The sequence below is a fragment of the Moschus berezovskii genome, chromosome 25, assembly GCF_049115385.1.
Source record: "Moschus berezovskii isolate FMDL1 chromosome 25, NW_MosBer_1.0, whole genome shotgun sequence".
In the NCBI taxonomy this organism is placed as follows: Eukaryota; Metazoa; Chordata; class Mammalia; order Artiodactyla; family Moschidae; genus Moschus; species Moschus berezovskii.
Window position 1 is genome coordinate 24,977,350 of NC_142484.1, and position 23,845 is coordinate 25,001,194.

A 23,845-nucleotide genomic window follows, 5' to 3' on the forward strand; every position below is an offset into this window, starting at 1 on the left:
TTGGGTGTGCAAAGAGAGGCTGGAGGATCCTTGAAGGGATTACTTGTGATGTCATTCAAACTTCATAAACCCTTTCAAATCAGAGATGCTTAATGGGAGCAGTTGAGTGACATAGAAAAAGGAAAAAGGTTATTTTTCAAAATCCTCATCTCACTTGGGGATTTGTTTGCCTCTCTTGACCTTGTCTGAATGCCAAAGTGGATTCCTGGGGTGTTCTATGTGGAGAATGCTGAACAGATCTGGCTCCAGCTCCCCAGCATTTTCCATAAAAGAAGCAGCAGCAATGTCCCAGCTTGTAAACCATGACATTTTGGTTAGTGTGTGAAGAACAGGGATAGGATAATAGGTGATAAATGTAAGTGCTTCAGAGTTGCTGATTAGATCACCTGTAAACACTGAAACGAGTCCTTGAACACATTCATTACAAGTGGTTTCTTGTGGGCTTGAGCTGAAAGCACGTGTTGATAAACACCCATGAGGTCCCTGAGATAGTTTAATGTCTCATTTGGTGCTCATTAGACCACGGGAGCCAATATGTCTTCCATTTAGAATGATTCTACCTTGTGTGAAATTTAAAAAAAAAGAAAAAAAAAAAACAAACCTTCAAAACCCCAAAAAACAGATCTGGCTGAGAATCAGTGAACTGCTTTGAGCATTTACCCCCACCCGCTCCTGCTTGGATTTACTTTTTCTTGTTGCAATTATCTTTGTTAGAACAACACAACTGAATTACAGAAATTACATGTAGTACCTCTTGCTTGCAGCTGAACTATGCAGAAACAAGACTTAGTCAGTTGGAAAACTGTCATTGTGAGAAGACCTGTCAAGTGAGTGGACTGCTCTATAAAGACCAAGACTCCTGGGTCGACGGTGACCACTGCAGGAACTGCACGTGCAAAGTAAGCCTCTTTGTACATAGATAGACTAACAGTTTAAACAGGGCAGTTCTGCTGATTATTGTGTAACCTGTTTCTTTATAAAGCCAACTTAAAATGTATTGCCTTTTTCTAAGTGCCTATTTACTAATAGCAGCAGTTGTAAAGGTAAGTTGAAGTGTCATTATAACTACAAATACTTGTCAAGGGAAAGCAAACACATTCTAATAACATGATCTAATGTTATTAAGAATCTTACAGTTTGGAGATCAGAGTCTCAGAGGGGGAAGGAATGCCTTTGGCGTTTTAACTACCTAGTGGGTGAATTTAACTCAGATGATCATTATATGTACTACTGTGGGCAAGAATCCCTTAGAAAAAATGGAGTAGCCATCATAGTCAACAAAAGAATCCAAAATGCGATACTTGGATGCAATCTCAAAAACGATAGAATGATCTCTGTACATTTCTAAGACAAACCATTCAATATCACAGTAGTTCAAATCTATGCCCTGACTAGTAATGATGAAGAAGCTGAAGTTGAGCGGTTCTATGAAGACCTACAAGACCTTCTAGAACTAGCACCCAAAAAAGATGTCCTTTTCATCATAGAGGACTGGAATGCAAAAGTAGGAAGTCAAGAGACACCTGGAGTAACAGGCAAATTTGGCCTTGGAGCACGGAATGAAGCAGGGCAAAGGCTAATAGAGTTTTGCCAAGAGAATGCACTGGTCATAGCAAACACCCTCTTCCAACAACACAAGAAGACTCTACACGTGGACATCACTAGATGGTCAACACCAAAATCAGAGTGATTATATTCTTTACAGGCAAAGATGGAGAAGCTCTGTAAGCTGACTGTATCTCAGATCACAAACTCCTTATTGCCAAATTCAGACTTAAATTGAAGAAAGTGGGGAAAACCACTAGACGATTCAGGTATGATCTAAATCAAATCCCTTACAACTATACAGTGGAAATGACAAATAGATTCAAGGGATTAGATCTGATAGACAAAGTGCCTGAAGAACTATGGACAGAAGTTCATGACATTGTCCAGGGGACATGGATCAAGACCATCCCCCAAAAAAAGAAATGCAAAAAAGCAAAATGGTTTCTGAGGAGGTCTTACATAGCTGTGAAAAGAAGAGAAGTGAAAAGCGAAGGAGAAAAGGAAAGATATATCCATTTGAGTGCAGAGTTCCAAAGAATAGCAAGGAGAGATAAGAAAGCCTTCCTCAGCAATCAGTGCAAAGAAATAGAGGAAAACAATAGAATGGGAACAACTCTTCAACAAAATTAGAGATACCAAGAGAACATTTCATGCAAAGCTGGGCACAATAAAGGACAGAAATGGTATGGACCTAACAGAAGCAGAAGATATTAAGAAGAGGGAGCAAGAATACATGGAAGAACTATACAAAAAAGATCTTCATGACCCAGATAATCACAATGGTATGATCAATAACTTAGAGCCAGACATCCTAGAATGCAAAGTCAAGTGGGCCTTAGGAAGCATCACTGTGGACAAAACTAGTGGAGGTGATGGAATTCCAGTTCAGCTATTTCAAATCTTGAAAGATGATGCTGTGAAAGTGCTGCACTCAATATGCCAGCAAATTTGGAAAACTCAGCAGTGGCCACAGGACTGGAAAAGGTCCGTTTTCATTCCAGTCCCAAAGAAGGGCAATGCCAAAGAATGTTCCAACTACCGCACGATTGTACTCATTTCACACACTAGCAAAGTAATGCTCAAAATTCTCCATGCCAGGCTTCAACAGTACATGAACCGCGAACTTCCAGACGTTCAAGCTGTATTTAGGAAAGGCAGAGGAACCAGAGATCAAATTGCCAACATCCGCTGGACCATGGAGAAAGCAAGAGAGTTCCAGAAAAACATCTATTTCCGCTTCATTGACTATGCCAAAGCCTTTGACTGTGTGGATCACAACAAACTGTGGAAAATTCTGAAAGAGCTGGGAATCCCAGACAACCTGACCTGCCTCTTGAGAAACCTATATGCAGTTCAGGACGCAACAGTTAGAACTGGACATGGAACAACATACTGGTTCCAAATTGGAAAAGGAGTACATCAAGGCTATATATTGTTACCCTGCTTTTTAACTTATTTTCAGAGTACATCATGAGAGATGCTGGGCTGGATGAAGCACAAGCTGGAATCAAGATTGCAGGGAGAAATATCAATAACCTCAGATATGCAGATGACACCACCCTTATGGCAGAAAGTGAAGAAGAACTAAAGAGCCTATTAATGAAAGTAAAAACACAGAGTGAAAATGTTGGCTTAAAGCTCAACATTCAGGAAATTAAGATAATGGCATCTGGTACCATCACTTCATGGCAAATAGATGGGGAAATAGTGGCTGACTTTATTTTTTGGGGCTCCAAAATCACTACAGATGGTGGCTGCAGCCATGAAATTAAAAGACCCTTACTCCTTGGAAGAAAAGTTATGACCAGCCTAAACAGCATATTAAAAAGCAGAGATATTACTTTGCCAACAAAGGTCTGTCTAGTTAAGACTATGGTTTTTCCAGTAGTCATGAATGGATGTGAGAGTTGGACTATAAAGAAAGTTGAGCACTGAAGAATTGATGCTTTTGAACTGTGGTGTTGGAGAAGACTTTTGAGAGTCCCTTGGACTGCATGGAGATCCATCCAGTCCGTCCTGAAGGAAATCAGTCCTGAATATTCATTGGAAGGACTGATGCTGAAGCTGAAACTGAACTGAAACTTGGGCCACCTGATGCGAAGAATTGACTCCTTGGAAGAGACCGTCATGCTGGGAACGATTGAAGCAGGAGGAGAAGGGGATGATAGAGGATGAGATGGTTGGATGACATCACCGACTCAATGGACATGCATTTGAGTAAACTCCAGGAATTGTTGATGGACAGGGAGGTCTGGCGTGCTGCAGTCCATGGTGTCGCAAAGAGTCGGGACATGACTGAGCAACTGAACTGAACTGAGTGGTTCACTTGAGTCACAGCTTTTCTCTGCTAGGATACATTTTAAAAAGAGGTTAATTAGTTCCTTGGTGTCTTCATTGTATTTTACAAGGTATCCATTATCTGTTTTAGAGAATTGCAGGAGCCCCTTACTCTCAGATTATCCATTATTTGTATTATTTGTATCTATTATTTGATCTGTTTTGGAGAATTAAAGAACCCCTACCGTCACCCCACATTAGTATGTAAACCCCGTCAAGCTGAAACTATTTGATAAGTGTCTAAAGAATGTCATTGTTTGTCTGCAAAAATACAAAATGATTGTTAGTGCTTCAACAGTGATTTCAGGGTCTGCAAAAGGTGTTACTTATGTTCTTGTAAAAATAGACTTTTGTTTTCTGCCTAATCTGTTTAGTCTGATGGCAGAATGAAGCAGTGATATATATCAGAAAAGTAATTGAGGTGGCATGGTTTCATATGCGCTGGAGAAAATTATTTGTAGAGTGGGTTGCCATGCCTTTCTCCAGGAGATCTTCCCGACAAGGATTGAAGCTGCATTTCTTAGGTTTCTTGCTTTGTCAGGAGGGTTCTTTAGCACTAGAGCCACCTGGGAAGCTCCAGGAACTACTCACGCTACTTCTGTTTTCCTGGTGAAGTTTCTGGCCTGGAATGTGAGCTTTGTCCTGCTGAGGTCACCTCTGCTGAGATGCCTTTTCCTGCCTTTCCTTCCTCAGAGTGGGGCTGTGGAATGCCGAAGGATGTCCTGTCCCCCCATCAACTGCTCTTCAGACTCCCTCCCCGTGCACATTGCCGGCCAGTGCTGTAAGGTCTGCCGACGTAAGTACTGACTGAGGGTCAGGGTGGTCCTCAGTGCTTCGAGATTGATTTATTCCCCTTTTTTTCAGACCTCCAACTGAGCAACATTGATGAAATATCAATACCAGCAATTAATTACTTGTGATGTGCAGACACTTTACACAGGCTATATATACATAAATATATATTTATTCATTAATCCTCACATCAACCTTAGTTACTATTCTTTCCATTCTTTTCTACAGGGAACTGGCATTGACGAGGCTTAAGTCAGTTGCCCGGGATCAAACAGCTGGGGGTGGGTGGAGTTGATCTGTGAAGTCATGACTCCAAGGTTCCATGTGCTTTGGTCTCCTTTTTTTCCTGAACATTTATTCATGGCTGTGTTGGGTTCTCGTTCCTGTGTGTGGGCTTTCTCGAGTCAAGGTGGCTTCTCTCGTGGGGCACAGGCTCCAGGTGCGTGGCCCTCAGTAGTTGTGGCACACAGGCTTAGTTACTCTGTGGCCTGTGGGATCTTCCCAGACCAGGGATCGAACCCCTGCCCCCTGCATTGCACCACCAAGGAAGCCCCAGGTCCACTCATTTTGATTGATCAAGGTAAGGCCCATGCTCTGTGTTTTGGCTATCCGAGATTTTAGTCAGTTTTCCTATTATTAAAGGGCCTTTGATAGGAATTTCAAGATTGAACTTCAGTTAAAATATTGGGACAACTTCCTTCAAAGTTGGCTTGTCCAAATTATGCGATGATTTAAAAATCCTTTTCCCTCTGTATTACAGAGGACACTATTTCAAATGAAATGGTGACATGAACCCTGGACAAGCATGAAGAGTAAAAGCTGTCATTTAGAATTATTGGTATGGTACGTGTCAGGTTCTGTGTTAAGTGGTTTCATTCTATTAGTTTATTGAGTCCTCACTGGAATACTTTTTTGGGGGGATTGTTATTATCACTATTTATAGGAAGCTTAGGGAAGATAACTTGTCAAGTTTGCAAAGCTAGTAAGTGACAGAGGTGAAATATAAAGCAAATTCTGTCTGACGACAGAGCCTTTAGTCTTTTTATCAGACCATAAGCTCTTCACCGGAGAAGGCAATGGCAAGCCACTCCAGTACTCTTGCCTAGAAAATCCCACGGATGGAGGAGCCTGGTAGGCTGCAGTCCGTGGGGTTGCTAAGGGTCGGACAAGACTGAGTGACTTCACTTTCACTTTTCACTTTCACACATTGGAGAAGGAAATGGCAACCCACTCCAGTGTTCTTGCCTGGAGAATCCCAAGGACGGGGGAGCCTGGTGGGCTTCCGTCTGTGGGGTCACACAGAGTCGGACACGACTGAAGTGACTTAGCAGCAGCAGCAAGCTCTTCACGGGAAAAGGAAAGTTTAAGTTAGAAATGTGCCATCTGATGGATAATTTTCAAAATCATTTCTCTGCCAGAAAACACCACCATTACTAGATCTTCAAAACATGAACTTTTTGTCGAGAACAGCATGTCCCCTAATATGACAGTGGGAATGCAGATAGCCGGTCTGGTTGTACCAGCCCAATCTTTTTTTATATCCTTTCAAAAGGAACTTTGAAAAATGTCTTCTTTTTATAGTTGATATGGTACATCCACTACTCTGGAGGGCTTACTCAAAGTTAATCTAGAAGAAACTTTCTTGTTTTTATTCCAAGCACTTTTGGAAGTCATGGATAGATCAAGGGCCCAGATATTGAGATTATAGTTTGATTCAATGATGGAAAGATAGTTTTTAGAATAATATGTATACATTATTTTTCTATCTTGATGTATTCTATATAATAGCAGAGGAATAAGTTGAGAAACTATTAGGGATTTGTTTAAAAGCCATGAGGTATTTTAAATCTATTATCTTGAGCTCCATGGATCTGTAAATGCTGTCTCTTGTCAGATGTTATTTGGACATGGGCATAGGTGAGTCTTTCAGCTGTTCTGTGTCATTGTAAATGTGAAATCACAGAGAAGTGTAAAGATAAATATGGAAAGTTACCCATAATGCCACCACTTGAAAACAAACACTTGAAATCATAGTGGATTTCATTTTTTAAAAACTTTTATTTTGTGGACAGTTGAGTTCTTATTGTATAGATAATTTTAGCCAACTTTATTGATATGGCGTTATCACTTAAGTATATTTTTATGCTTTTAAAAACTATATGAACTTCACTTTAAAGAGCTTTATAGTGTTCTGCTGTTTGGTTGTTGCATAACTTAATTATTCCCCAATTGTTGGATAAATAGATTGTTTCCCCCTTTTCATTGTTATAAACCACTATTCAATAATATGTTTTTTTGTGAGGCCACATTTTTGTATTTTATATTTTCTTTGAATTCTGTAAAGTAGAATTATTGGGCCAAGAGACTGACATTTTCAAAGTCTGGTGGCTTGGACAGTAAAGAATCTGGCTGCAGTGCAGGAGACCTGGGTTCTATCCCTGGCTCAAGAAGATCTTTTGGAGAAGGGAGTGGCTACCCACTCCAGTATTCTTACCTGGAGAATTCCATGGACAGAGGAGCCTACTGGGCTACAGTCTATGTAGTTTCAAAGTATCAGACATGATTGAATGAGACCATATTTTTTATTTCACATTGTCTTTGAATTTTCAAAGTAGAATTCTTGGGCCAAGAAGCTGACATTTTCAGAGTTCTTGTTCAGTTCAGTTCAGTCACTCAGTCATGTCCGACTCTTTGTGACCCCATGAATCACAGCACGCCAGGCCTCCCTGTCCATCACCAACTCCTGGAGTTTACCCAAACTCATGTCCATCGAGTTGGTGATGCCATCCAGCCATCTCATTCTCTGTTGTCCCCTTCTCCTCCTGCTCCCAATCCCTCCCAGCATCAGAGTCTTTTCCAGTGAGTCAACTCTTTGCATGAGGTGGCCAAAGTACTGGAGTTTCAGCTTTAGCATCAGTCCTTCCAATGAACACCCAGGATTGATCTCCTTTAGAATGGACTGGTTGGATCTCCTTGCAGACCAAGGGACTCTCAAGAGTCTTCTCCACCCTCAGTTCAAAAGCATCAATTCTTCGGCGCCCAGCTTTCTTCACAGTCCAACTCTCATATCCATACCTGACCACGGGAAAAACCATAGCCTTGACTAGACGGACCTTGGTTGGCAAAGTAATGTCTCTGCTTTTTAATATACTTTCTAGGTTGGTCATAACTTTCCTCCCAAGGAGTAAGCATCTTTTAATTTCATGGCTGCAATCAGCATCCGAAGTGATTTTGGAGCCCAAAAAAACAAAGTCTGACACTGTTCCACTGTTTCCCCATCTATTTCCCAAGAAGTGATGGGACCAGATGCCATGATCTTAGTTTTCTGAATGTTGAGCTTCAAGCCAACCTTTTCACTCTCCTCTTTCACTTTCATCAAGAGGCTTTTGAGTTCCTCTTCACTTTCTGCCATAAGGGTGTTGTCATCTGCATATCTGAGGTTATTGATATTTCTCCCGGCAATCTTGATTCCAGTTTGTGCTTCTTCCAGCCCAGTGTTTCTCATGATGTACTCTGCATATAAGTTAAATAAGCAGGGTGACAATGTACAGCCTTGACGTACACCTTTTCCTATGTGGAACCAGTCTGTTGTTCATGTCGAGTTCTAACTGTTGCTTCCTGACCTGCATACAGGTTTCTCAAGAGGCAGGTCAGCTGGTCTGGAATTTCCATTCTTGTCCTCTCACTAGAAGTGTGTGGTATAGTCATTTTTATTTAATTTATTGGAGAGTTTTAACTTTAAAAAATGCTTTTAAGCAAGCTTACCTGATTTTATCAAGATGCTGATAAATAAGCTACCTATGGACAGGGAGGCCTGGCCTGCTGTGATTCATGGGGTCGCAAAGAGTCGGACATGACTGAGCGACTGAACTGAACTGAACTGAACCTCTCAGTATGTTTTTTGCCTTTGTTTGGAATTGATAACCATTTAGCTAAGTAGTATAAATTTTCTCAGCAACTCTGATCAGTAGTTTGAGATGTTTATAGTTTAATAAGATGGTAAAATTCCACTCCTGGGTTCAAATATATATATAAAGGGTATACTGCAGGGTGCAAATATATATATATATATATATATATAAATGATGAAAACTAATTCAGCAATACACAGAAGTTTTCAGATATCTTCACATCAGATAAAGGATGGAAAATACTTCTTTTGGTTGTCCCTTTCAGATAAAATTTCCTAAGCTCCTCTCTGCGTTTGGGTGGGGTAGTGTCCTAGGGTCTCTGAGAAAAAGTACTGATGCTAGGGCATCCATGTGGAAATAGGAAAGAACTTGGTCCAAGTGGTCATATCTCAACTCATTGCCTGAAAAAAGTACTTTGTCCTTTTGTTGTGACTAAAAGGCCCAACAAATCAGGCCGTCTCCACGAGCAAGGTAGTTCTCATAATTCCTGATCCTAGGCTCTTCATCTTTTTGGAATGCATTAGGGTAAACTCCAGAGAGCCTTCTAGATTCCTTAGCTGTGGGCATGGAAGTCTAGAAAGTGGTGCAGGAGTTTCATTCCTCAAACATTTCTTGGATGTCTGCTCTTTTCAAGGAATTAAACATACCTAGCTACTCACTGGAGAAGGCAATGGCAAGCCACTCCAGTACTACTGCCTAGAAAATCCCATGGATGGAGGAGCCTGGTAGGTTGCAGTCCGTGGGGTCGCTAAGGGTCGGACACGACTGAGCGACTTCACTTTCACTTTTCACTTTCACACATTGGAGAAGGAAATGGCAACCCACTCCAGTGTTCTTGCCTGGAGAATCCCAGGGACGGGGGAGCCTGGTGGGCTTCCGTCTATGGGGTCACACAGAGTCAGACACGACTGAAGTGACTTAGCAGCAGCAGCAGTAGCAGCAGCTACTCACTGGAGAAGGCAATGGCAACCCACTCCAGTACTCTTGCCTGGAAAATCCCATGGACGGAGGAGCCTGGTAGGCTGCAGTCCATGGGGTTGCTAAGAGTCGGACACGACTGAGTGACTTCACTTTCACTTTTTCCTTTCATGCGTTGGAAAAGGAAATGGCAACCCACTCCAGTGTTTTTGCCTGGAGAATCCCAGGGACGGCGGAGCCTGGTGGGCTTCCGTCTATGGGGTTGCACAGTCAGACACGACTGAAGCGACTTAGCAGCAGCAGCAGCAGCAGCTACTCATTAGAATCACTTAGTGAACTTCTTGCAGAGAAGGCAATGGCATCCCACTCCAGTACTCTTGCCTGGAAAGTCCCATGGACGGAGGAGCCTGGTAGGCTGCAGTCCATGGGGTTGCTACCAGTTGGACATGACTGAGTGACTTCACTTTCACTTTTCACTTTCATGCATTGGAGAAGGACATGGCAACCCACTCCAGTGTTCTTGCCTGGAGAATCCCAGGGACAGAGGAGCCTGGTGGGCTGCCATCTGTGGGGTCGCACAGAGTCGGACACGACTGAAGTGACTTAGCAGCAGCAGCAAATATATATGTATCAGCCATCATGTTGATGTCTTTTGCAGCCCATATATATATATCCTCTCCCTTTTGGAATTCCTTCCTGTTCAGGTCACCACAGTGCATTAAGTAGAGTTCCCTGTGCCCATTGTCCATTGCAGCACTATTTACAATATCCAGCACATGGAAGCAACCTAAATGGCCATCAACAGAGGAATAGACAAAGAAGATGTGGTATATTTGTACAATGGAATATTACTCAGTTGTACAAAGAAATGAAATTGGGTCATTTGTAGAGATGTGGATGGACCTAAAGAATGTCATAGAGTGTGAAGTAAGAATCAGTATTCTTTTGGATAGATTTGGGAGCTCTCAGAGATGAGAGAGAAGGGAAAGGATGGAGAGGAAATCTCGAGCTTTCCACGACAGTATTTGAAAGGAAAAGAAGTGGTGGAAGGAGAGGGAGATAGTCTATTTGATAATAGAGGGTTTCTGTGGGTGAGAAGTAGAAATAAGCTGCAAAGGTGTTTCAGGGGATGAATGATGGCGATCATATTTCATTTAATTCCTTTAGTCATCCTTATAGAAGCTCTTCTCCCACCTCTGTTCTTACCTCTGGGCCCAACTATGGGAAAAAAAGTGGATATTTCATTCTATGTCAGACACTGTGTTAAGCCCTTTTATGGTCATTAATTAATGTAATTCTTCCAACCACCCCTGGTCATAGGTTCCACTATGATCCCCGTCTTATAGATGAGCAGGTGGAGCACAGAGAGGAGAACTAACTTGTCCGATGTCTCTCAGCCTTGGCTGAACCAAAATAAAACTCAGGTCATCTGGCTCCAGAGCTAGTGCTTTTAACTGTTTCCTCTACCGCATGCTATCCAGGGAGATATTTGCACCACCTCATTATAAGAGGATTGTGCAGCATGCATGCTATGTGAAATGCAGAGGTGGCACAGGGAAGGGAGTGATCAATTCCATCAGAAACTTGGGTGTGTGTGTGAGTGTTAGGAAAGCTTTGCAGGGGAAGGAACAGCTGAGTAGGGTGTTGACAGATGAATAGGAGTTTGCCATGTGGACCAGGTAGGTAAGAACATACCTGCCAAAGGGAATTGCACATGCAGAATCATGAAGTAAACACCACATTTTATCTGGGGGCTGAAAAGCAAGATTTTGAAGTAGGGTTGAGGCATAATCAAAGAAATGCTTTGACAAAAGTCACTGCATGGGGAGAGCAGAAGACAGGAAGTTGAGTGTGGGATTCAGGCATTCTGCAACAAAGGTGATGAAGCCAGCTGACAGATTCTGCCTGAGGTGATGAAAAGGGAGGGATCAATGTGAGTGATAGCCAAAGGACCTGGCACATGGTAGGTACTTCGTAAGCATTTTTTTGTTTTTAATTTGAGATAACTGAATCAGAGAGCATCTATAAGGCAGAATTTGCCAGGTTTTGAACAAGAGCGCATGGGAGACTCCTAGTGTGATTAATAGAAATAAAGCAGGTGGAAGAAATGGTTTCAGAAATGTTAGAGATGCCTGAGAGAGAACCGGTTTGATGTGGGTGTCTTGCTCCGAGAAGCAGTATCTGAAGCCAGGCCTGTGAACAAGTGAGGTCGACTCCTTGGGTGTTCAGACTTTCTGATCTGCCGCTGTCCTTTAAAGTGTAACATGGAGTGTTGATTTTGATGTTCTTAGCTGCCGAGTGCCAAGGGATGGTGCAATGTGTGCAGGGTGCAAATATCTAAATAAAGACAGAGCAATCTCACATCCACATCTGACAGGGGTGCCATGTGGTGCCTGTCAGTTGTTTAGTTAAAAAGTGTCCATCCATTGCACTAGGGAAATCAGGTTTGAATTTGAAGGGCCAGGTGTTTGGGTGCAAAAAGATACAACTGCTTATTTCTCTAAACCCCTAGTACATTTGTTTCTGATATCATGAAGAAATGTGTGTTGGTGCGGGGTTTCAATTTCATGGTCAGACACTGTGAAATAGTCTTGTTTGCATGTCCCTGGTGTGGTGTGAAGGGCTTCAGGTATCCATTTATATTTCCACTCATACCAAAAGCTGTTGGAACGGAGTCCCAAATGCCCCAGCCACAGGCATCGGAGCCTGACTCACCTTCTGTTTGAATTTCCTCAGACATAAAAAATAAGCCTTTTGGCGGTAGGTCAGGAGGTTGGATAGTGAGGACTGGTGTTAGGGATACAGCGGGGGAAGGGGGGCACCGTCAGAGAAGTGGGCAAAGATGAGAAAGCAGGGGAAATTCTCGTGACCTCAGTGGTGATGCTGAACTGTCCTGAGATAATTGCATAGATACTGTTTGATATCATAATCAGGTACACATCTTGTTTCAGGGCCAAGGTTGTGAATGGCTGAGGCACATCAGCCATCATGTTGATGTCTTTTGCAGCCTCTATATGTGAGGACGGTGGCTCAATGGTAAAGAAATGCCTGCCAAGCAGGAGACTTGGGCTTGATCCCTGGGCCAGGAAGATCCCCTGGAAAATGAAATGGCAACCCACTCCAGTATTCTTGCCTGGAAAATCCCATGGACGTTGGACCCTGGCAGGCTACAGTCCGTGGAGTGGCAAAGAGTCATACACGACTTTTAGGCATGCACATGTGTATGTGAAGACACAAAGTTCAGTGGATACTTAGTTTTCACACCAGAGCTGTAAGTTTGAGGGATGGAGGTGTCCCGTGTGTGGTTTGAATGTGAACTGTAAGACACTCCTGTGTTCAGATCGAAGCTCTGGAATGAGCGTCGATTAGAGGACAAGAGAAATCAGGCGAATGTCTTCAGACAGGGCAGCAAGTGTGATCATAGCATCGTGGGGGTGGCAAGGTGTAAAATGAGAAGGGAGGTCTTGTCTTTATGTCCCAGCCTGGGCCAAGGAGCAGATGGCAGGTTTGACAGCAGTGTATTTAGCACAACTGTCACTCTGGAGTGAGCCATCTTGCCAAGTTGGCAGCAGCTGCGTTTGGGAGCGTGGGAGTTTATTAGGCAGGAATTTCAGGCCCTTGGAAGTGTGGTCTCCCCATGTAAGCACATTTGGGAATCCACATCCTCATTAGGACCAATGAGTCAGAGGCAACTGATTTATTTGGAAAATTGAGGCATAAAAGATGTTCAGGGATAATTTGTTTTAATGAAGCAAGGAAGGGAGTTATCTAGAAAATTGTATTGGTTTTCTACTTTGTAGTTGGTTTTGCTCTGAAAACCTTAGTATCTGTTTGTAACGTTTGGAATAGCATTGAATAGCAGGAAGAACTCTCATCTGGGAATCAGAAAATGTCTCTATTTTTGCTACTTAGGAGGCTCATTAATTCTAAAATTATTGATACTAACATTAAGCCCAGAGAGGCACAGAGCTTGGGGCTAGGGATAAAATTATGAATAGACATAGATCCTACCCTCATTGGGGCAACAAAGATAAAGTGTCATATATGTTCTGTTAGGGCGAGGTCCAGGGTACCACAGAAGCACAGGATGAGGACGGTTCTCCAGTGCTTGAGGTTAAAAAGATAAAAAAACTTCTTAGGGGGATGTCAGGATTAAGGTGAAATTGATGGGTATATAGGACAGGTTACCAGCAATAGGTTCATGGGACTGAGTGTTCTGGAGAAGAAAGCAGTGTGTACAAATCCCAAAACAGAAGAGAGCATGGCTGGAGTCTCAGTGGAGGTGTGAGTGTTTGGGAGTTTCAGAGGGAGGGTGAGCGAGCAGGAATTGGTGAAACCTAAGGGATATGGAGGAACTGCAGGGATGGCCTTGCATGCTGACTTCAGGAATTTGAATTAAATTCTGAGGGCGTGAGCAACTTGTAATGATTTTGAAGCGGAGCCTCCTATTTGCACTTAAAGTATGTCTGATGGTTGTATGGGGAAGAACTGGGTAAGATTAGACCAGAACATGGGAGACAAGTTAGAAAGTTTTCTACTCGACTAAAGAGGAGGGATTGTTTGAGCGAAGATGACAGCTGGGGGCAGGTGATGGGGATGGAGAGAAGTTGGTTGACTTGAGAAACTTGAAGAGGAGGCTGAGATTTGAATACTGATTGGATGTGGGGTTGAGGAAAGAGGGGGGGTTTGAAGGACCCCAGGTGGTGGGGTGTGGGATGGATACTAGTGCCATTCACTGAGAGCAGATACTAGAGAGGCACAGATTTGAGTCAGGTATGTGTTGGTGCAGGGCAAATTCTTAGAGGAAACAGACTCTGAAATGGAGATTCGCTTGTACTTTATTAGAAGTTCAAGATCAGTTCTAGGGTGGGAGTGAGATAGTGAAAGAGACAGAATTGGGCAGGAGAGGTTGAACTGCAGTGTAGTTACAACAAATGCCTCAGTCATTCCTCGAGAAGTTCTGGAGCTGGAAGTCCTTCAGACTTTGCAATACCTTCATCAACCACCCGCTGGATGTGGGCTGCCCTGGGAAGGGCCCTTAACTTTGTACACTTTGACTTTGCATGTCTGCAGTCGCTTTTCAGCTGAGAGCTGTTGGTCATCACCAGTCATGACAGTTTCAGGAATATGACCTTTGGCTGTGGAGAGGGATCTGGTTGCCTACCACAATATCTGCTGTGGGATCATGATGTCAAGCAAAGCAATGTTTCTGAGCTTTCCTCTTCCTGTGGCCAAAAAGAAGGAGTTGCATGAATTGTTTGCTAAGGTCCCTATGTACCTGAACATTCCACGAATCTGAAGATGGTAGAACTAAGAAACTATCAAATTGAATTTACCTGTGTTTAACAGATACAGAAATGGAGGCTCTGAGAGATGGGGTGGTATTGATAAGACTGAATTAGTGGTGGAGATCTCTTAGAGTGCTCGTCTTCAGTTTTTTCTCCTGAGGAGTAGGGCTGGAAGGATCCTCATCGTGCAGGGGAGCGGGTATTATTCACCCAGAATCTAACAGCCTGCTGGTAAGTAGCACTTGCTACAACACAAGGGTATTGCTTCCTTGTTTCTGTTGATGTGACTGGAGAATTTGACTGACACATTAGGATCATATCAAATTAAACATATTCTACAGTTGCTTAAAAGTGGGTCAGCATTTATGCTTCTCTGTTAACTTTTTTCCAAGACCCATCTCTCCTCCCTCCCTTCCCTATTAGCCCATTAAACTCACCTTTCCAAAGGCAATCTCTCTAGTGCACTGATATAGCATTGTACAGGCTTGTGTTTCTTTTCTGGGCTTCTTGGGAACAGATAAGCTGAAGACATGTGCTTTGTATGGTTACAAAGGGGAGAAATGTGTTCTTCTGCATTGTGTCTGAGGTCCTGATGAATGGAATGTATGTGAGTTCCTTTTCACCCAGTCATTCATTTTATGGCTGGAGTAGCTGAATCAAAGCTACTGCTTTTGTACTCCATGGTGATGACAACCACTTCTTCCTTGTTTTAACACTGACCTCAGCAATTCATTCTCTATTCCTTCAGCAACTGCAGCAAGGAAATAGTTGTATAATCTTGGTGTGAAGGACTCATGGCAAACATAATCAAGATGACAGTCCGATAGGGGATTCAGCAGTTATTCCCATACTATTTCTGTCTTACTCTAGACATGCACAGAGATTTGTGTTGCTTAGAGTATTTATGTTCTATAGAATCTACTGGAGCTGGACAGTGCCTTGTTACATAGTATATCTATCTGACGTGCTTTTCTGTTTTATTACAGCAAAATGTATCTATGGAGGAAAAGTCCTTGCAGAAGGCCAGAGGATTTTAAGCAAGAACTGTCAGGAATGCAGAGTAAGTTTCAATCTTACGGTTCCCATTACTTGTTGAGAAGGAGATGTGGGGTTTAGGTAGGCTTCTGAAATGGAGCATATTGGCCCAAGGCGGCGAAAGACTCCTTGGGCTGGAGTCCAGGATGGGGAGTTCTCAGCCACTGTCATTGTGTGGTTAGCTTGTGGTCAGCTGTGGATCATGTAGGGAAGGAAGTGAGAAGGGGAAGGGATCTAGCAGCTACCATGAATCAGGGAGCTTGTCAGCTGGCCCTGGAGAAAGGTTTTGATTAGGTATTGGGGCAGTTAATCTGATATGAGTCGTGGATAGTGCCACCTGTACTTCTCAGTGTGTGAGAAAGTGTTAGAAAATGCCTGTCTCCTGCCTGCCCCCTCTCATGTATTCTTCGAGGTTAGATTTGTGGAACCATAGATCTCATTCCGGAGAAGGCAATGGCAAACCACTCCAGTACTCTTGCCTAGAAAATCCCATGGATGGAGGAGCCTGGTAGGCTGCAGTCCGTGGGGTCGCTAAGGGTCGGACACGACTGAGCGACTTCACTTTCACTTTTCACTTTCACACATTGGAGAAGGAAATGGCAACCCACTCCAGTGTTCTTGCCTGGAGAATCCCAGGGATGGGGGAGCCTGGTGGGCTGCCGTCTATGGGGTCACACAGAGTCGGACACGACTGAAGTGACTTAGCAGCAGCAGCAGCAGATCTCGTTCAGTAAATCATTCAGCTGGCATGCGTTGAGCAAGTGCTACTTATCGGCATGCTGTTAGATTCTGGTTGAACAGCAGTGAACAAAACAAAGCCCTTGTCTTTAGAGAATTTGCAGTCTGGCGGGGAGATAGGCAGTAAGATATAAACAAATAGATATACAAGAGACGGAGCCTTGAACAACACATGTTTGAACTGTGCAGGTCCACTTATACATGGATTTTTTTCCAGTAGTAAATACCGTGATGCTACAGTATCTGTGCTTGATTGAATTCCTGGATACAGAACCATGGGTACACAGATACAGAGAGATGACTATAAATTATGTGCCAATTTTAGATGGTGTGAAGGGTCGGTGTCCCTAATCCCCGCATTGTTCAAGGGTCAACTCTGATGTCAAATTCTATAAAAATGCAGAGCAGGTTAAAGGGAGAGAGAGCTTTGCGGTGGGCATGGTGGTCTGGGAAGGCCTCTCTGAGGAGGTCCTAGTTGAGCACAGTGCTGGATGAAGGTGGGAGCTGGCCAGGCGGTTACTCGGGTGAGATCATGGGACTGAGAGGCAGAGGGAAAGATGGGGGGGAGGGGAGCAGGTACAAGGTGGTGCCTGCCAGAGCAGCCGCAGCCCCCCAGCGAGGCATGGCTGGTTCTGTGGGGCATCTTCAGGGAGGCTGGCTGGAACCACATGTCTCAGAATAGACCCGCTTTCCAAGCATTTCACTTGCGTTTTGTCACATTCACGGCATTTCATTGGCTTTTTGTCACATCGCTGGCAAAAAGAAAGGAATGTATTTGAAAGGGTGAGGAGAAGGAGGCATTTAGAGACCCACAGAAACTCTTGGGAGTTCAACTCTAGTTCTTTATGGGGAGCTTCTGGGGGTGAGGGGGAGGCTCTTTCCTATGTCCTGTCTCTCACTGACCAGACTCTACCTCAGGGGCTAAGTCCCTTGAACCTTCCCTATTGTGGTTTCCATTCATGCTTTCTTGGCTGCCTCTGGGAATGGCAGAGATTCCATGGGTTGAGGCAGTCTGGTGGGTATGCAGCTGTGGTCCTTCTGTGACAGTGGACTCCGCGTGGGGGCTCTTTAGTCTGCAGCAGAGGCAAGGGCTGTGTGACAGTGAGGGCTCCGCGGTGTCTCAGTCAATCATGGGAGGTTTCAGATTTAGGAGTGGGTGGGTGGTCCCCGACCTGGGGCTGGCACATTACCGTATGGCGTGTTGAGTGGATTAAATGAGATAAAGCATGTGAAGAGCTTGGCTGGTACGAAGTAAGCCCTCAACACATGTGAGCTCTTCTTCCTCCACATGACCGTACATATCCTTCCTGAATGGAAGGTGTATGTCACATTCTCTGTAGATTGCCTCACTTTGAGGGGAGAGAAGATGATTTAGATTCTAAAACCCTTAATGTTTTTCTTCCCCCTCGAGGGAAGCTGGGATGACTAGAGCAATTTTACCCACTCAGCTGATGATCCCAGTATCCAGCCTGTAGCTGTCACTCACAGCCAGCAGCCCCCTTCATATACTGCACAGAAGTAGCAGGTGATCTTGACAAGGGTCATAATTGTGATTCAGTTTCTGTTCTCATCAGAGAGACTCAGGGCAGACATTGTTGGAGACCTTTCGAAGAGATGGGTATGGGTTTAAATGCCAGGGTACTGGATAGGCACTTAACATTGTTATTGGCACAGTGTGGGTATTCACCTACTCTGCTTCCTCTTTTACTGCTTTTTGTTTTGTTATTTTTTTTTACAACTTAGGAAGAAGCGGGGGCAGACAGGTTATTCTCTTTGCATATGTGGTATGTGTACATGTGAATAGTTTCCTTCTCTATTAAAAAGCCATGGATTTCTTCATTTATTGTCTTTCTATCATTATCTACTAAATAATTATGCACAAAGAGAAGCATCACTGACAATAACACTTAACATCTCCTGAGTACTTAGTATTTTCTAAACACTATTTAAAACCTTTGAAACTTTATTTAATAAAACCTCATAGTAACCCTATGGTGTGGGTAGCATTGTCATTCCCACTTTACAGATGAGAAAATTGAGGCACATGGGAGCAGAGTCCCATAGCTAGTAAGGGGACCAGCTGGTTTCTCAACCTGTGTGGTCTGAATCTCCAGGCTCCTCTTTTAGCCTCTCTACTGCTAGCCCTGATGGTGTTAGATTTACTTGGAAGTAATTCTCATTTTTGAATTGTAAAAATATAGATTTAGAAAGATTGAATGATCACTTTTCAGTCTGTTTGAGAATACCAGATTGGTCAGGCTATGGCTCATTGAGTCCCTTGATAAAGGGTAGCATTTATAAAAGGCCAGAGAAGAGCTTTGGGACACATTTAATGGATGTTGTCAGCAGGGACAGAGGGTGATGGGTATGAGGGGAGTGCCTCCAGTCTCTCTTGGACAGCCTTTTGCAAGATTTAAGCTCTAATGCCCTAAGCTACCTGTTGTATGTGATGAATTAACTTCTTTCCTAGACATCTAAAATGGTACCGTGTCAGTGTATCCTTGGGAGAATTGAGCAAATAATTACTCAAATAATTTCTTGTGTTCTGTGGTTCAAATGCAGATCCCTAGTTGACAAAAGGCTGCCTGGCAGTCCATGCATTTCATTTTCCTGGGATCATTTCAAAGCTTCAACACTACCAGTTAGATAAGAAACTGAGTTTGTTTTAAAGATTTTCACCAAGTGATTTCAGAAGTTAACATACTGTGTGTGTGTATTTGTTTTTTTCCCCCTGTTGTTGTTTTTTAAATCAAGATGAATAAACTCTCCTACAATCTCAGTCAGTTTTGTGCAGTATTGCTGCCCTGAAACACTTTTTAGGCTAGTAACAGTTTTTTGTTTTTTTTTTACTTAAAGATGTGAGTTCTGTATGTTATTAGAAATTCAAGTTTAAGCATAGTTATTAGTAAAGAGCTTGAAAGTGTTTATATTTGATCAGTGACATGGTGACAGTCACTCTAAATGATAAAGAATGGATGAATTATATTTCTCCACCAATGCTGAGGTGCAAAGGTCATAAAATAACCTACCACAATCAGGAGGATTTATTTATTAATCAGATGCTTATTAGAGTATGAAAATAAAGTTAAAGGTGTGTACCAAATTGGGTGGCTGAACTGAATGGATTTGGTGGCACTTACGTTACTAGAGTCACAGTGCATATTATTTTCAAATTCAAGCAAAGGGTTTTATCTCTATTTGAATGTTTGGAACTATGATCTTACTCATTAAATACATTGAAGGTTGATTGGAATTGTTGACTGATTTAATCAGTAGTCAAAGCAACATTTTATATATAAAAAAGAACCTTTCATGAGTGATTATTTTTAAAAAGCCTTCTGTAGCAGTTTTAATGGAGAAGGCAGTGGCACCCCACTCCAGTACTCTTGCCTGGAAAATCCCCTGGACGGAGGAGCCTGGTGGGCTGCAGACCATGGGGTCGCTAAGAGTCGGACATGACTGAGTGACTTCACTTTCACTTTTCACTTTTATGCATTGGAGAAGGAAATGGCAACCCACTCCAGTGTTCTTGCCTGGAGAATCCCAGGGATGGGGAAGCCTGGTTGGCTGCCGTCTATGGGGTCGCACAGAGTCGGACACGACTGAAGTGACGCAGCAGCAGCAGCAGTTTTAATATTGCTTTTTAAAATAAAAGCAAATATATACTCAAGATATAAAATTTGGAATTTAGAGGAAGGAAGTATAAGAAAGTAAAGGAAAATCACTCCAGAATCTCACCACCTACAGATAATCTCTTTTAACAGTTTAATTTTTTGACAGCGAGAGTGAAATTTATCTTACCGTCTTAGTTTAGATTCAGCCAGAAGCAGACCCTGAGCTCAGGATTAAGTACAAGTGATTTATTAAGGCAGTGCTCCTGGGAGGAAGCAGTAAGGGTGTGGGGGATTCAGGCTAGGGCATGCAGGAAACTCAGCAAAGGTGCAATTTTAGGTGAAAGGTTAGAGGTACCCTGATTCTGGTGGGGTTCTGGAGTGTAAATGTTACCCCAGCCATTGTTTCCCTTTGAAGAAAGAACCTCTAGTGGCTTTGGGCTGTGGGGGTTGAGGATGTGGAACTTGTAGGTAACTTCTGGCTCCCTGCAAAGAGGTTCCAGTGCCCTCAGGGACCCTCTGAGGGTTGAGAGATGAGTCAAAGCGAAGGATGGGCACAGTGAACTGATTAAACGGATCCAGCAGAGTTTGCTGTTCTTGTTTGTGCAAGGAGGCAATGCATCCATGCTCAGTTGCTAAGTCATGTCCGAGTCTTTGTGACCCCAAGGACTTTAGCCCACCAGACTCCTCTGTCCATGGGATTTCCCAGGCAAGAATACTGGAGTGGGTTGCCATTTCTTCCGCCAGGGAGTCTTCCTGACACAGGGATCAAACCTATGTCTCCTACAATGGCAGGTGTGTTCTTTACCATTGAGCCACTAGGGAAGGCAGTAGATAGTGAATAAATATATTAATATTGAGGGATAGAAGTCGAGTTAACAATGGTACGTAATTAAGCATTGTCTTTTCCCTTACATTCCACTCAGTGCTGCTGATAGGAAGGTTATTAACATCCGTTGGTTTGTAACAATTGATTTGATTCCCTGTTGTAGAAACTGAGGTACAACTGACAGACAAACTGCCCTTAAACTGGTGCTAGCTGTTGAGGCCAGGGTGTGGTCCAGCGTGGCCTGGGTTGGGGGTGAGGATGGAGCAGAGCTGAAATGGGGACTGTGGGTGAAAAGCAGGATTGATTTTCAGAATCTTAGGGCCAGTTTTAGGACGGGGGAAAAACATGAGATCTAGATGCCTTGGGACAGATCAAGAAATGAAGAGGAAAAGGGAGCAAAGGACCCCAGAAAGAGTAGTCGAGGTTGGACTGCCTGGGCTGAAATTTATGAGAAAGGAGAGGAAACCATGGTGCCAGTAATCCATATGATCAGTACTTGGAAATTAAATTTATATTTGACATTTAAAGTTATGTTTATGTTCATATTTTAGAATTGATGTGCCTGATAGAATGGGTGTTCCTGGCAAACCAGGGAATTCTGGGGCCACTGGAGTGACAGTCATCTCTTGGATATAGAAAACTCAGAATCTCCCTCATTCTTTCTGGTGGCTCAGCACCATCTTATTCTCCCCATCTATGTTGAGAATTACCTTTCAGCCTTAAATGAGACCCACCCTCCTTGAGCTGCTTCTTGGTTGACTTAACCATGCTTTTGAGAATGGGAGAACAAAAAATAACTGAACATTTTAGATTAAATTAGGGACTCTCAAATCCTGCCTTTTAGAGTAATTATTGAAGCAATTTTAAATATTCAGAGTGAAACTAAATATAGATGTTAGTGGTGTCAACAAAGATGACCTTTGTTGAAATAGGGTCATAAGATGCACCTGACAAATATTTAAACATTTTTTTTGTAAGTGGTTTTATTTATTTCTAGGGAGAATCTAGTGTTCATCTAACAGACCCACTTTCAGTTCAATACCTGTATACTTTGATTCTTGTCTGTTTCCTCTGCTGGGAAACTGTCTTCCTTCTTATTCCAATATTTAGTTCCTTCAAATGTGGCATCTTCTTCATAATTTCTTCCCACTTTGGTAGAATTGATTATTCTCCTATGACGTATTTATTGTTCTTGTTCAGTCACTAAGTTGTGTCTGACTCTTTGCTACCCCATGGACCGTAGCACACCAGGCTCCTCTGTCCTTCACCATCTCCTGGAGTTTGCTCAAATTTATGTTCATTGAGTCGGTGATACTATCTAACCATCTCATCTTCTGTCGCCCCCTTCTCCTCTTGCCTTCCATCTTTCCCAGCGTCAGGGTATTTTCCAATAAGTTAATTCTTTGTATTAGGTGGCCAAAGTATTGCAGCTTCAGCTACAGTCCTTGCAGTGAATATTCATGGTTGATTTCCTTTAATATTGAGTAAATGATACATTGCCATACCTTGATTAGAGCACTTTTCTTTTAGGACTTACTATATTTTATTATGGTTTCTAGTTGAAGTTTTTATCAAGGACGATGTCTTCTTTATCTTTGGGTTCACAGTGCTTGTGATCCAGTGCAGTCTTGAAACTGTCTTATAAAAGCTCATGAGAGCTCCCAACTTCGTAATCAGTGATGTAGTGTTCAGTTCAGTTCAGTTCAGTCGCTCAGTCGTGTCCGACTCTCCGCGACCCCATGAATCACAGCACGCCAGGCCTCCCTGTCCATCACCAACTCCCGGAGTTCACTCAAACTCATGTCCACAGAGTCGGTGATGCCATCCAGCCATCTCATTCTTTGTCATCCCCTTCTCCTCCCGCCCCCAACCCTTCCCAGCATCAGAGTCTTTTCCAGTGAGTCAACTCGTTGTATGAGGTGGCCAAAATATTGCAGTTTCAGCTTTAGCATCAGTCCTTCCAATGAACACCCAGGATTGTTCTCCTTTAGAATGGACTGGTTGGATCTCCTTACAGTCCAAGGGACTCTCAAGAGTCTTCTCCAACACCACAGTTCAAAAGCATCAATTCTTCGGAGATCAGCTTTCTTCACAGTCCAACTCTCACATCCATACATGACCACGGGAAAAACCATAGCCTTGTAGTGTTAGTGGTTCGCAATGCTGGGGTGTTTATATGACAGAAATCAGCCAATGCTAACTTTAGGGTTCCCCCATCCAACAGTCAATTGTTGAAAATTTACCAACTCTGTATTGTCAGTGACATTCTGCTACACAGAAGACACTCAACAACTCTTTGTTAAAACGAAAAAGAAAAAAAAACCACACCTCATTTGTTGAAATTGAGGCTATTTTAATATAGAAAGGGAAACTTGCCTTCTCTTCCAGGAGTCTTATCAATTTAATTTGTGACTTTGCATTATGGTAGAATTCCTGCGAGTACTGTTAATTATTGTAGGTTGTTATCACCACAGGCTTTTAACAATGAGCATTATATGTTTGGATCATTGACTCAAAATATGAACATTTTTTTGTTTCCTGATTATTTGACTTGCAGGGTGGCATTTTAGTAAAAATTACGGAAGCGTGCCCTCTTTTGAACTGCTCAGAAAAGGATCACATTCTCCTGGAGAATCAGTGCTGCAGTGTCTGCAGAGGTAAGAGGGCTTGGCAATGGGGCTTTGGGTGGAGGTGGGTTTGGGGGGAAGTTTTCATGAATAGTGTGATTATTATAATAACATGGGTCCAAACCCTGCTACTCAGAAATGTATTTATCCTGTTTATTGCCCTCGGTTATAGTCTTATCAGTTGAAAAAGGAGGATATAATCTATGTGCTT

General features: G+C 42.9%; 1 protein-coding gene across 1 annotated transcript in view; it reads left to right on the plus strand.

Annotated features, from left to right (window-relative positions):
• The window catches only part of NELL1 (neural EGFL like 1), a 964,969-nt gene that overhangs the window by 239,265 nt on the left and 701,859 nt on the right, over positions 1-23,845 (plus strand). Inside the window, exons 7-10 of the mRNA XM_055416043.2 lie at positions 765-899; positions 4,579-4,681; positions 15,781-15,854; positions 23,565-23,664. Of these exons, the coding sequence (XP_055272018.2) occupies positions 765-899; positions 4,579-4,681; positions 15,781-15,854; positions 23,565-23,664 (412 nt within the window). The remainder of the gene's footprint in view (positions 1-764; positions 900-4,578; positions 4,682-15,780; positions 15,855-23,564; positions 23,665-23,845) is intronic.